This window comes from Protopterus annectens, chromosome 7.part1 (assembly GCF_019279795.1).
Source record: "Protopterus annectens isolate FY-2018-M chromosome 7.part1, PAN1.0, whole genome shotgun sequence".
Classification (NCBI taxonomy): domain Eukaryota; kingdom Metazoa; phylum Chordata; order Ceratodontiformes; family Protopteridae; genus Protopterus; species Protopterus annectens.
The window spans coordinates 431,363,118-431,378,255 of NC_056740.1; the positions used below are offsets into that span (position 1 = coordinate 431,363,118).

Sequence of the window (15,138 nt, forward strand, 5' to 3'; positions counted from 1 at the left end):
AAAGGCTCCAGGGCCATTAGCCTAGTACACACCTATCAACCTATGTATTTTAACTCAAGACACAGAAGGACCCATGGCTCCAAATATAACAGACACAAATGTAAATCTAGAGGAACTATAGCAAGTATTAAATCTGACTATGAAGTATAAATAGGCTTACTTTGATGCTGAAACAGTGCAACACTCGTTTACCACAACATGCATGACTTTCATACAAGCTGTATACCAATGTAAAAACAGCTTCAGGCATTGGGAACTTTCACAGGATTAGCCATAAATGTTACACATCTGTAAACCATAGATGATGATTAAAAACACAAAACAGTGGCTTTCTTGAACGTGATGTTTCCAGGGAAATATTAAAAGTTGCATTTGTTCTCAAAGGAGAAAGTTATGCACTATTGGTGGCACACATGTGAAAGGTTGTGGAATCATGTAGGGAAAGATCAAGAAAATTTGCGTGACTAAAGGTGGCCAAAACTAACGATAGTTAAATCTTTGGTATGGAAATTTAGTACTATAAATTTATGTACACAAGTTCCACAGAGGTAGCTTTCTACTTTCCGCTGTAGCACTTCTCAAATGTGTAAGACTTGTAATGTTCTGAGAACATACTAGATGCTTAAGACGCAAGAGAGAGTTCCACACCTAGGCAATGCTACATGGCAATGTGACTCGCACCTCCCTTTAAAACACTTAATTGCAATACAAAGTACTGCCAGTTAACACCTATATGCTACAAGATGTGGGTATCCTAAACACAGTGACAGGCAATCAAGAGAGGACATACTTCACCAGCATATACTTAATTGGTGGAACGACTTCACAATCTGTTCTGTTTTTGCATACTATAGTACACATCCTAGTTTTTGGACACTGCATTACGTTTGCTATTCTGTTACTATCCGATCCCAGCAAATGTTTAATGCAAACTGAGCAAGGACATACAAACGTGGAGACTAATGGGGTGCTAAATCAAGTTACACACTTCACCTGTTCCACCCTGTCTTAATGTACACTACAGGATCTATAAGGAATTGGTATATTAGCCAACATCTGACCTCAGTACCTCCTACCTGAAGAAACTTGTCATATCCTACCACAGGTTCTGCACTCAGCCTCCTAGGGGGCTGTGGAAGGTCTACATATTATATTGAATCTTTCAGTCATTTTCTCAAGCTCCCACCTGTGGAATCTTCCACCACAGTGGCTTTGGGAATGCCCATCTTTGACCAGCTTTAGGAAAGCTCCTACTAAAGCCTACCCTTTTGACAAGGCTTTTAATGGGGGTGAGGACTTGAATGTGTACAATTTACATTTAATACTAACACTAAGGGTTGTGTGACTTATGAACATTCAGTCTGACAACATGTGAAAGGTACTTTCAGCCAAAACACAAGCCGGAGCACGATAAACAGCTTCCCTTAAAACAAAAGGAGGGACCGAAAATAAAAGGGGGTCTATGGATTTAGCTTATTTACCATTTAGCAACTGCACCATTTCCTGCCAAAACAGTAAAGATACATTAACTATGCATGTTTATTACTTACAGAAAGTTAACCGTTTGCACAGGCTACTCATTACACTAACACTGCCCTAGAAGGGCCTTCCCTTCTGGTACAAGCAGAATAAGACAACAGAACCAGATGCACAGTGAGAAGTAAATATAGTTTGAGAATATACGAAGAATGCATTTGAGTGGCATGCACTGTAGTCACTGCTCATGTAAGACAACAAACGCATTCAACTTAAATTGAAAAGGTATTTCTCTGGTTTGAATTCCAGGTAAACTAGCAGAAAAACCTCAATGCAAAAACTACAAGATTATACAAACTGGACCAAAAACAAGACTATCTTGAAAAACTACCTGTGATCTACATCCCTTGGCCGCTTCATGGAGTTCCTTTTTTCTTGTTCATATCTCAACTGATCACGTTGACGTCTAAGTTCTTCTCGTTCCCGAGCCATGCGATCTGCTTCTTTGCGGCGCTCCTAGGTGAACACAACAGATCAACCAAGTATTAATATTTACCATATAAAATGGCCATAGAAGAGATGTTTTAAGACAGATGCGATGACAAAACTTTTTAAACCACAGAATTCACTCGACCAATCAGCACATGTAGAAGTATTCAAATTGCAACTGCTATATTACGCAAAGTAGCTTCTTTAAAGACAAAATGAGAAAACTGAAAATACAAGACCAGTATGGGAAACTGTACAGTTAGCCACACGCAGCACAAACCATAAAGGCTTACTGCTGCAAGCTTTACATCCCAAACCAGCACTTGCAACAGAAAACTGAACTGATATCTAGTAAAGTTTTCCTATAACAATGGAGAAAGAATAGTTGTGCAAAATCTTACCATAACCAAGGACATGTCACAGTATTCATACTGTGGGATTTCCAGCCCTCGGGCGACCAGACGTCTGCTCCTATACAAAAGCAAAAACCTGGCTGCCATAGGTGCGTGGGACGTCACATGTAGGGCCATAAACCATGGAGTATAAATGTCTGCATGCAGAGACCGCAGAACTTGAAGCCCAGAGAAGAGACCAAGGCCAAGGAGAAGCAAAAGCAAATGTCCTTGCAGGGCTGTAAAGACGGGCCTGTAGGGAGGGGATACACTGGAAAAGACAGAGGATACCAGTTAGAGGGTGGGATGGAATACTGCAACATGGATGACCTATGGTTATGGTAAGATTTTACACAACTATTCTATGTCCTTCTATTTCCATGTTGCAGTAGTCATACTGTGGGAGAGTACCACAGCTAGGGGGAAGTTGGGAGGTGACATAGCGGATTCCACAAATCCCTGCAAAATTGCCCTGGCTCGATACCCGGTCACACTTGCAGTGCTTAGTGAAAGTATGGACTATAGTCCAGGTGGCTGCCTCCATGACGGAGGCTGTCTAGCCCTTTCATGAAGGCCTTTGAGGCAGCCATGATTCTTGTAGAATGGGCTCGCACTTCTTGAGGCAATGGTTGGTGATGAGAGTAGCAAAACGGGATGGATTTCCTGATCCAGGAGGAGCTGGGTTGTTTGGAGATTGCCTTACCCAAAGCTCTGGGATGGAAGGAAATTAACAGTTGGTCAGATTTTCTGAAGGACTTAGTTTTGTACAAGTAGAATCTCAGTTGCCTATGCACATCCAAGGAATGGAGAATCCTCTCCGCTGTTAGGGGAGGGGAAGAAGGTGAGTAGGTGAATACACTGGTTTAAGGATAGTTCATTTACTACTTTGGGCATAAAGGAGGGGTTTGTGCATAGGGTCACCCTGTCATTGTGGAAGGTGGTGTAAGGTCAAGCCATCGGGGCCTGTAATTCAGACACCCTTCTAGCAGAGGCAATGGCCACTAATAGAATGGTTTTCCATGTGTACATTTGAAGAGATGCTGTGCTGGGGCAGGGTTAGCTTTTCCAGCATGAAGCTGAGGTCGCAGGGAGGAGGAATGGGCTTTCTTGGTGTCTGTGTAAAACCCCTCTCAGGAAAAGTTTTACATCCAGTCTGGAAAGAGGTGGGGGGGTAAAGGCAAGCATATAGAAATGGCAGAAAGATGGACTGACAGAAGAGCAAGTTAGTCCTGCCTTAATGAGTTCACAGGTATAATTCAGGACAAGGGGTGGATCTGCCAGAAATGGGTCCTTGTCTGTAAGAGAACACCATTTCGATAATCTCTGCCATTTAGACAAACAGTTTTTTCTAGTAGTTTGTTTCCTGGCCTCCCTCAGGACTGATAGCACGTCTTCTGAGTAGTGTTGTCTAAAAGGGATCAAAAGTTGATCACCCACAGAGTTAGGTGCAGTAAACAGATATCCTTGTTGCTGCGTTAGCAGGTCCACCTTGTGGTGCAACTTGTGATGATTGCCCTTTGCTAGGGAAAACAGAAGGGGGAAAGTACAGATGTGTACACTTACCATAAATGCAGATGTTCAAGTGTATCCACTGTTGCAGTCATCACATTTGGGTTATCCCTGCCAGGGTAGACCTCGGCCGGTGAATACCAGAGACTTAGTATTTCTGCATCGGTTGATGTCACTTGAGGACTGCTGTCAGGTCAGTAGTATAAAGTAAGGCAGCCGACGCCATTACATCAGTTGTTCTTGCCCTAACCTGTCAGGAGCCCCCAAGTAGGAGGCCAGGGTCTGGTGTAAGAAACCTCACCAGTGGAAAATAAATACCAATAAGTCCCCTGAAAGGAAAGAACAAGTTAGAATGGTAAAGAGAAGGGGGGTGGAGGGGGTTGGGGAGGGACCAGGACTGCAACAGTGAATACACTAACATTTATGGTAAGTGTACACTACTGTACTATGTTCTTCGTGTTTCACTGTTGCAATTATCACATTTGAGTTGATTCCCAAAGCTGAGGAAAAGAGTGCAAGCAGTCAGTGAAACTAGGGGCTGGCTAGGATGCCTGTGATATTTTACTTTACTGGCTTACCAGATGTGCAGTAGCAATTACTGCCCAAACCCCGCCCCAGCTGGTTGACATGTCGCTGTTCTCATGAATAACCACACACGACGTGGTTTTCCAGCCAGAAAAGAACGTCAAGGGCATGAATAAATTAGCGGGATTTTTCCATGTCTTTTCTTGTGGGAGAAATAGCAATTACATGGTTTCCATTTGCTTTTGCAGGGGGCAAGTCCCCTTGCACCCCTGTTGGGGGGGGGGGGGGTGCTGTCCCCCCCGGATATACAGACTCCAGCTTACACAGGACCCACTGCCTTCCGTTGGCACCAGATTAGTGTAATGCTGCATAACATAACGTTAAATCTTCGCCCAAAGGAAGGGTATATTTAGACATTGGCATGCTATACAGGTTACCCCTAGCATGATGCATACAATGAATGTAGATGAGCAGCTGATTTAGGCAGCCTTTAGTTTTAACAATTGTTAGCAACCCTGTTGGTTGTTGAATTGTATGCATATCAGTGATTAATATGCATGGCATGCCAATCATGCCTCATTTCATATTCAGGATCGCTAGTCAATCAATCTGGATCACGCCCACTTCTGAGCAAAACTGAAGGTGAGCCAGTAAAGTACAAAATCCCCAGGATGCCCTGCAAGACTGCAGAGGCAAACCCTGCCCTGGATTTGGAGAAGAGAGGCAGGTGGTAATGCTTGGTATAGGTGTGAACAGATGTCCAGGTGGCAGCCTCCAGGATGTCCCTGGTGGGGACTCCTCTGGAGGAAAGCTGCAGAGGTGGAGGCTGCTCTGGTGGTGTCTTAGCCCCCTTGGGGGGGGGGGGGGGGGTCCATGCTGTTTGATGCAGTAATGGATGCAGTGTGCTATCCACTTGGAATTTGTTTGGAGATGGCTGCCTTCTGCCCCTGTAGCAAAGCTAACCAGCAATTGAAACTTTCTGAAGGATTTAGTCCTATCTAGATAGAATCTGAGCTAAATCCTATCTGTGCACATCTAGAGTGAAGAAACCTTTCCCCCTCGTTTTGGGGATTAGGAAAAAAGGTGGGCAAATGAACGGATTGGTTGAGAGCCACACTGGACACTACCCTGGGCATGAAGGATGGGATAGTTTTGAGGTATATTCTGTCTGCATGAAAGATGAAGAGTTCCACAGCCATGAGTGTTTGGAGCTCAGATGCACTCTGGCTGAAGTGACGGCCAGAAGGAATTCTGTCTACCAGGAGAGAAATTTTAGCTCTGCAGAAGAAGCTGGTTCGAAAGGGGACAGGGTGAGCTTTTCTAATGCAAAGTGAAGGTCCCATGCTGGTGTTTGTGCCTTTCTGGGAAGCCTCAAGTTGCTAGCCCCTCTAAGGAACTGTCTGATCAAAGGGTGAGAAAAAAGGGGCTGCTCAGTAGGGAAAATGAGCAGAAACAGCAGAGGCACAAATTTCTATAGAGAAAGACCACTGTGTAGTAGGTCAGCCAAGTAATCCAGGATGAGAGGGAGGGAGGCCTGTGCTGTAATGGCTCCCTTAGCCTGGATCCAGGTGCAGAACCTTTTCCATCAGCATAAGACTTTCTGGTGCTAGATGTCTGGGCCTCACAGATAACATGCAGAACTCATTTACTGAGGTTGGCAGACTGGTTCACGGTTAGGGAATAAGCCAAGCTGCCAGTGTCTGCAATTCGGGATGCAAGAACTCTCCTTCCTTCTGGGTCAAGAGGTTTGGAATCTAAGGAAGATGCAATGGGGGTAGTGAGGACAGGCTGCACAGCAAGGGGGTACCACTGTTGCCAGGGCCAGTCTGGGGCTATGAGAATTGTCCTTAGTTTTCCCTCCCTTATTTTGAGCAGTACCCTGGGGATGAGAGGTAGGGGAAGAAAGGCAGACCGACAGACTGACCCAGGGGAAGGATAGGGCATCCACTTTCCAAGCCATGGAGTGATGCTCCCTGGTGCAGAATTTGCTGAGCTGATGGTTGGTGTGGGAGGCAAAGAGGTCGACCTTTGGGGTTCCCCATTTCTGAGTTATTAGGGTGAAGGTACTTCTGTTGAGTTGTCACTCGTGTGGGTCCAGAAGCCTTCTGCTTGATTGGTCTGACAGAGTTTAGAGAGCCTAGTAGGAATTGTGCTAACAGGTGTAGCTGCATGGCAGAGGCTGTGTGCCAAAGAGTCATGGCCAGTCTGCATAGGAGGGTAGGAGTGAATCCCTCCCTGCTTGTTGATGTACCACATCACAGTGGTGTTGTCTGTTTTGATCACGAGAGTCCCTGGAGAGAATAGCGGCTTGAAAGCTATCAAGGCATGCTGCACAGCCATCATCTTTTTGATGTGCAGAGGGATTTGCTGTGGGCTCCATTGGCCCTGTATGCACCTGCCGTCCAGGTGTACACCTCAAGCGTAGTCCGATGCGTCTGCGGTGAGGGTCTCATCGAGGGGTGGGCATTCCCTTGTTGTGGGAGCATGCTGTTGCCCACCAAAGAAATTTTGAGGCAAGGAATTATAGAAGAGTTTGTAGGTCTTGAGTGTTGGCACCAAAGGCTCTTTAAGTACCAGTGAAGTTTCCTCATATGCAGTCTGGAATAGGGAATTAGTATGCAAGATGCCATGAACCCCAGAGCTTGCAGGATCTTCCTTGCAGTTCGCTGGGGCCTGGTGGGTAGTTGAGAGAAGTAGGGTGTCAAGAAAATTTGTTTCTCTAGAGTAAGGTATGCCATCTGGGAAGCTGTCCAAACTTGCTCCCAGGAAAATTATCCTTTGGGTGGGCACCTGTTTGGATTTCTTTACGTTGATTGTGTACTCTAGGGAGGTTAGTAGGGTCTTTACAAAGGCCAGGTGAGCAGCTTTTCCTGGCTGTCTACCTAAATAAGGCAGTCTAAGTATGGGTAAATCTTAATATTTATTTGTCTGCAAAAGGCAATGGCCGGAGCCAGATATTTTGTGAAAACTCTGGGAGCAGTAGAAAAGCCAAAGGGAAGCGCAGAGAACTGAAAGTGCTGAGATTTTGCCATGAAGCAGGGATGTTTCCTGCATGACTCCCTGACAGGAATGTGGAGGTAGGCCTCTTAGATCTTGGGTGGCTAGCCAAGCGTCCTTGGAGACCATGGGTAGTAGCTGCTGGAGGGTGAGCATTCTGAATTTTGGGATCACCAGGAAGATGCTGAGAATGGATAGATCAAGGATGGGGTGCCAGGTGTAGTCTTTTCTGGGCACCAGAGAGAGAGTCTGGAGTAGAAACCTTGGCCTATCTGTTCTGCAGGAATGTGTTATACTGCCCTCAGAATAGGGAAAGGATTTGCTTTTCAGCCTCTGCCCAGTGATTTGGTGGTAGATCTGGGAACCACTTTTGGGGTTGGAAGGGTGTGGAAGGAAAATGTATATCCCTGGGAAGGTTCAGAACTCAGTGGTCCTTGGTAAAGGTAGCCAGGTGCTTGAGGGAAAGGAGAGTTTCCTCCTATGGGGTAAGTGAAGGTGGGCAGAGGGAGTGGAGGAGATAAGTCACTGAGATTTTGCCATAAGGGGGTGGCTTAGAACTCCCTGGTTTTGAAGTGGAGGTAGTCCACTGCTTAGACCTCTGCATTCCCTGGAGCTGATGACAGGGGGTGGGGGGCAGTTCTGCTTCCACGGGGCCTAGGCTGGGACAGTTTACTGGGAGGAGGAAAGGACCAGTGTTTGGAGGAACAAAACCAGCTGAACCTAGGAGGCTGGAACTGCAAGAAATCCTTAACTGTTTGCATACATTTTGCTTTTTCTTCCATCTTTAAGACCTCTTCTGCCTTAGTGCCAAATAAGTTATTTGTGCAAGAGGGCCTCCAACAATTTAGATTTGACATGATCTAGCAGGGGCACTTCATTAAGCCATGCATGCCTTCGGACAGATCCAGTGACTGCTGCCCTGCAAGAAGCTTCTAGGGCATCAAAACCACAGTGCAAAGTATGTTTAGTTACTTGCAGAATGTATGAACTCTTGTAAATGTTTAGATTCTGCCAAAGCAGGAAAAGAAGATTTTTTTTTTAAGTAGTTCAAAGGTATGTTGCTGAAATTTCAACATATGGAACCGACAATTCAGTGCCCTGATAGCAAGAGTAGCAGAGGTGTAATACTTCCTTACCCCATCTGTCCCATGCTTGGGAATCCTTGTCTGAGGGGGTGGGATTCTTAGAGGCTGCTTTAATTCCTGTTAGCCCTTGAGAAAGGAGGTCAGCCATAGGATTTTTAAAAAGATATGTGAGTCAGGGACTCTCTAGTACCAGTCTGGTTTCTTTGGAGCAGGAGGAAGGGAGTCAAGAATAGAGCTGGATTAGAGGTAAACATCCTTCACAACATCCAGGGCTGGAGGGATGGCCAAAGGTCTGTGTTGTGGAAGATCTAGGAATTCTGAGTTTCTTTAGCCTGATGGTAGTCCCGGACTCTCCCACTGGAGATGCTCTCTTAAGGTATGCAGGATTTCCCCAAAGGAAAAATCCTCTGGGGAAGAGGCTGAAGGAATGGAATCCTCTGCATCAGAAACCTCAAGTGGAGAGGGATTGCATGTTTTCAAATTCAAATGCATCAGATTCATGACTCTTGTTCAGACAAAACTACTGGGGAAGAGATCTTTTCCTTTTGGAGGGTTAGCTTGAAAAGTCTTCCGCCTTTTTAAGCATTTGAGACAGAGGCAAGGTAGCAGGCGCCTGACAGAGGGTCGGTTTCTTGGGTGAGTTTTGCACCTGGGGCCTAGAATTCTGTAGTCTTAGAAAGAACGGTAGTTGTGAAAGACTAATTCGGTAGTACGAAGGACTTCCTCGGAAGCCAGTGCCTGCTTAGTGGCTCCGGACCCATCCAAAGTACAGACTACCGCAGTATCCTTAGTTGAGTTTTGCGGCATATCGGACTCTTTCTGTAGCGGCCTGCGAACCAATAGAAGAGAGCCTAAGCAGATCCAAAGCAAACTCCCCACTAAAATTTATTTAAATAGGGTAGGCGCCTGAGGCTGGTGCCATGGGGCCAACAGTGACACTGCGCAAGAGGGGGTACCAATGTTGGTGTGGCCAGTCCAGTGCAATCAAAATCGCCATTGGTTTGTCCTGTTTGATCTTCAGTAGTACTTTGGAGAGCAGAGGGAAGGCATAAACTAATAGGTTTTTCTAGCTGAAGGACAGAGAATCCACTTTCCACGCTTGTTTGTGGAGAGTCCTTCTGCAAACCTTTTTCCAATTGACAGCTCTGAGGGGAGGCAAACAGGTCTGTATCTGGGCCCCCCCATTTGCTTGTCAACATGTTGAAAATCCTTGGTTCCAGTTTCCACTTGTGCAGGTCCATGAGGTTTCTGCTTAGTTCATCTGCCAGTGTATTTAGTTTTCCAGGCAGGAATTGAGCTTGTAGCTGCACTTGGTAGCTCAGAGCTATGTTCCACAATGCCATGGCTAGTCTGCAGAGGGGGTAAGAATGTGTACCCCCTGCTTGTTTATGGGTGTTGTCCGTCTTTACCATTAAATTCTCCTGGAAGAATGTGGTCCTTGAAGGCTGTCCAAGCATTTGGTACAGCTAACATTGCTTTTTTATTGATATACAGGTGCATTTAACTTGGGTTCCATTTGCCCAGAGTGCACTTCCCTGCCAGGTGAGCCCCCCCATGCATGGTCTGATGAGTCTGTTAGGGTTTGGGGGGCAGGGGGTAGTGTGAATGGTAGTCCCTTGTTTTGGTGGCAGGCCTCTGCCCACCAAAGATCTCTAGGCGTAGGCAAGATATGATACAAATCATTGCTTCTAGATCCTGAGAATGTTGACACCATAAGCTTTTTAGATACCACTGTAGTTTCCTCATACGCAGTCTTGCATATGGAATTATAAGAATGCAAGAAGCCATGAACCCCAGGGCTTGCAGGATTTTCCTTGCAAATAGCTGTGTTTTTGTGGAAAGTAGGTTGAAGTAGGTTAACAAATAAACTTGTTTCTCTGGAGTGAGGCATGCCAATCTGTTGGCAGGATACTAGGTGTGATTTATTCTCAATGATGGTGTACCCCAGTGAGGTTAGAAGTCTCTTTACAAATGCCAGGTGTTGTAATGGCAAGTCCTGACTTTCTGTTTGAGTCAGGCAATCGTCCAAGTATGGGTATTTGTCTGCCTGCAAAATACAATGGCTGGAGCTACGCACTGTGTGAATAACCTGGGCGCAGTAGATAAGGCAAAGGGAAGCGCAGAGAACGGATAGAGCATGGAGCCCACTCTGAAACGTAGGTATTGTCTGCAGGATTCCCTTATTGGGATGTTCAAGTAAGCTTCTTTTAAGTCTAGGGTTGCCAGCCAGGCATCCTTGGTTAGCATAGGAAGAAGCTGTTGAGTTGGCATTTTGAATTTTGGAACCACCAGAAAGGTGTTGAAAATAGACAGGTCCAGGATAGGATGCCAGGAGTTCTCTATTCTGGAAACCAGGAACAGTCTAATAAAAACCTCGTCCCCTTTGTTCTGCTGGGACATGTTGAATAGCCCTGATACTGAGGAGAGACCGAACTTGTCTTGGGCCTCCGCCCACTGATTTTGGGGGGGGGGGTTTGGCCATCCACTCGGGGTTGGGAGTGAGTGGAAGTGGAATCTGTATCTTAGGGAAACAGTTTAAAACCCATTTGTCCTGGGTAAGGAGTTCCCAGTTTTTTGCATGCAAGGTGAGCTTTCCTCCTAAGGGAGCAAGTAGTTGAGCAGGGCTTGCAAGAGTTAAGGACAAGTCATTGTGCCATTTTTCCACAGGGGGTTGTGCTTACTATTCCCTGCTTTGGAAGCGGGAACCCCCACTGCTTAGATCTGTGCACAGCCTGAGATTGAAGTATTGGTGGTCTGCTGCTCCTGGGTTTGGACTGAATGCCTGGAAATGAATGGAAAAGACCAGTTTTTTGAAGGCCAATGCCTACTGAATCTAGGAGGCTGTACTTGTAAGAAATTTACATAGATTTAGCTTTTTCCTCCATCCTTTTGGGAACTTGTACTTTGTTGCCAAAAAGGCAGTCTTGGTTTAAGGGTGCATCCAGTAATTTAGCTTTAACATGATCTGGCAAGTTTTGTTCTTTAAGCCAAACATGCCTTCTAAGTACAGACCCAGTGACAGCATCCCTGCAAGATGCTTCTAAAGCAACAAAACCACATTGCAAAGTATGTCTACCAACTTGTTCAGCAGAAAGCATTAACTTTTGCAAATCTGTGTTCAGCAGAGACAGGAATCATCATTTTCTGTTTAAGTATTCCCATAATATGCTATTTTAACATATGAAACTGGCAATTTAAAGCCCTAAAGGCCAGAGGTGTATACCTTCTTACCCAATCTGTCTAAATCTCTACAGTCCCTATCAGAAGGGGTAGGATTTTTTGGCAGTAGTAGCCTTAGTACCTTTTGGTCGTTGGGAAATGGTCTCTGGATCCGCAGTAAGATTCTTGAAAAGGAATATGAGAGAGAGTCAGGTACTCTGTAGTACCAGTCAGGTTTCCTGGGAGCTGGCAGTAAAGAAGCTGGCGGCCAAGTGTCTGTGGTAAGGCTGGATTCCAAGAAAACGTCAATCTCCAGAACGTGAGGGATAGCTAGATGCCTGTGTTGAGGCAGGATTTTATTCCCCAAGGCTCTTTTTGGACTCAAAATAGTCCTGGCTTTCCAAGCTGAAATGCTCCAAGGGTATGCAAGGTTTCACCAAAAGAAAAATCTTCTGGATGGGGAAGCAGAGGGAATGGAATCCTCTGCAGCAGAATCCTCATAAGTAGATAAGGGTAAATCCTGGTAGTCAGAAGAAACAGACATCAGATCCCTAATCAGGAAAATCAAAAAGAAAATCAGTTCTAGGTCTCTTACAGGGGAAAGGCTGGCTTTCTCTAATTAAGGTAATAAATAAGGTAATCAGTCATTCTAGTTATTTGTTTTTGAGGCATATGGGCCTGAGAATGCAGTTTGGTCGGTTTTTCTAAGCGTAGTGAGAGCTTTAGGCCTGAGGAATTCGGTATTTCTAGCTTGAAACGAAGTCGTCGGTTTAATATGAAAATCGGTAGGCCTGAATACACTCTCAGAAGCCATTGCCTGCACAGCGGCTCCAGACCAATCTGAGGTAGAGACATCCGCAGATTTCATAATCTGAGCATCTCGCTGCATACCGGACTCCGAATGGGTCTCAGTGGAAGCCTGCAAATTTGTAGTAGTGGGTATCAGGGGCTGCGAAAGCACCTCACTGAGTGCCAGCAGACTGGGGACTAGCCAAACTGAAGTGTCGTCGGCAGTTTTGGACCTATGCAGTCTTGTCTATTGTTTTTCAGAAGATCTGTAGTCAGATGGCTTAACGAAGCCATTTTGGAGTACGGAGATAGAGAATAGTAGTAGTTAGTTACAAAAAAAGCCAGACAACCAATAGTTCGGGCATTGAACCAACAGCGAGGGACATCGTGGTCTGAGCCTAAACTGGTGATGCAGTAAGAATGAAAATCTCTGAAGTATTTTGTTTTCCACAGGCAAGACAATTGTTAATTTTTTCTGACATGAGTTAGAACAAAAAAAAAAAAAAAAAATCCCCAATGGGGTACTTGTATCTTTTTAAAGACTTCAGGTCTGAAACTCAAAAGAAAACTTCAGGTGTCGGCTGACCAGCACTTGCGAGCTGCTTCTGCTTTGGGCACCGCATGGCAAGAAAGACTGATGTAATGGCATCCGCTGCATGTTTTATACCCCTGATGACCTGACATCATGGAAGCGACAGCATCAGACACAGAAATCCCAAGACTCTGGTATTCCGGCTGGCTGAGGGCTACCTGCAGGTGGATAACCCAAATGTGATGACTGCAACAGTGAAACACAAACATAATCATGGAACGTTATGGGGAGTACACAACTTCTTTAAGTTCTCTAGTCCTATTTCACCTTCATTCTTAAATGTGGGACAGCATCCTCAACACCTTTTTCTCAGGTGGCTCACAGGAATATACTCCTAAGAACTGTGGACCAAAGGAGGCTCCACCCTTGGAGGCAAAGTGCAATTTGTAAGGAGTAAAAGTTATGAGGGTAGCCCAAGTTGCTGCTGCACAAATACTGTCAATTGGGACCCTGTGGATAAGGATCTGGTAGAATGAGCCTCAGCTTTAAACGGGAGTTCCTTGCCATTGGAAGAGATGGTTTGAAATCCAATTTGATAGTCATCTTGGAGACTGGCATACCTATTCTTGTTTCAGGAAAGGATACGAACAATTAGTCTGATTTTCTAAGCTCCTTGGTTCTATGTAGGTAGAACCTTAAATGTCAAGTTGATGAAATTTATATTCTGCACTCGAATGATTAGGAAAAAATACTGGCAATTCAAGTTTGATTCAAATTAGACAGCAAACCTTGGAGATGGACAGATTTGTACGAAGGGAAACGGTCTCTATGGACTGACTGTGCTTGTAACTCTTTACATTCTTCTGGTGGATGTAACAGCTACTAGAACAGGTTCAAACGGTGGGGAAGTTTGGACAGAATGAAATTTAGATTCCAAGGAGATGCAGGTTCCTGAAAAGGAGGTCTTAAGGTAGTGCCTTTAAGGAAAGTTTTACACAATCTGTGAGCCATAAGATTAAGCTCATGTCCCAAATGAAAATTGGAGATCGCTGCCAGTTGAACTGACTGTAGCAGTAGCTGATCCCTGGTGAATAAGTTCAGTTAGGAATTCCAACACCAAGGGAATGGAGACTGTGTAATGATCTACATTTTTCTCTCTTGACCAGACAGAAAATCTTTTCCATTTGCTAGTGTATAATTTCCTCCTGGAAGGCTTGAAGTGAGCATATGGGTAACTGCAGGTGAAAAATCATGAAGCCTGACTAGGGATGGAAGTGGAGCAGCCAAGTTGTCAAGTTGAGGGCGGGAGGCAGGGGTAGAGGGTGCCTGACGTGTGTCAAGAGGTCTGGAAATGGGTCCAGAGTGTCCATGGAACATATAGGTGGTGAGGCCCGAGAAAGGGGAACCAAATCTGACGAGGCCAGTAAGGAGTGATAAGAATCATTCTGCTTCCCAAGGTCTTTGCTTTCTGGATCACCTTTTGATATCAACAGAAAGGGGGGAAATGCATAAAGTCCCGGAGGCCAACTATGAACAAGTGCGTCTCTCGGTGTCTCTACTGGAAGGGGGATAAGGGAGAAGTAGCTGCTGCATTTGGCGCTGGACTGGCAAACAGATCGCAGCAAGGCTGTCCCTATTTGTGGAAAATCTGTTCCACGACCGATTCAGACCACTTGTGAGGTATCAAAATTGCCCTACTGACCTTGTTGGCTATCACATTGGTAGTCCCCGGGATATGCATTGCCACTAGAAAGCGTTGGGAAGATATTTCCCACAGCCAAACACGAACAGCCTCTCGACATAGGGGGTAGGATAGTACAGTTGTGTACACCTACCATAAATGTAGATGTTAGAGTGTCTTCACTGTTGCAGTCATAACTGTAGGGTGCTCCTGCCGGCAGGCAGCCCGAGGTCGGCCAGAATCCCAAAGTCTGGGTCCGGCGTAGGCTGTACAAGCTAGTACCCCGACAAAAGTACGCTCTGGTACATAGCCCTCAGCAGACGCCATCTTCTCCAGCCTTTCTTGCCCTAGATGTCAGAAGTCCCCAATAAAACAAAAATGAATCCAACAAGGAAACACAAATACACCACAAAAGAGAAAAAGAGGGGATAGGAGGGAGGGAAACACCGACTGCAACAGTGAAGACACTAACATCTACATTTATGGTAGGTGTACACAACTGTA

At 45.5% G+C, this 15,138-nt stretch overlaps 1 protein-coding gene across 7 annotated transcripts in view; it reads right to left on the reverse strand.

Moving 5' to 3' along the window:
* Positions 1-15,138, reverse strand: part of SLTM (SAFB like transcription modulator) — a 738,342-nt gene that overhangs the window by 218,177 nt on the left and 505,027 nt on the right. For all 7 annotated transcript variants that reach the window (XM_044078891.1, XM_044078894.1, XM_044078888.1 and 4 more), the window contains one exon: positions 1,868-1,992. In XM_044078891.1, coding sequence (XP_043934826.1) covers positions 1,868-1,992 — 125 coding nt within the window. The remainder of the gene's footprint in view (positions 1-1,867; positions 1,993-15,138) is intronic.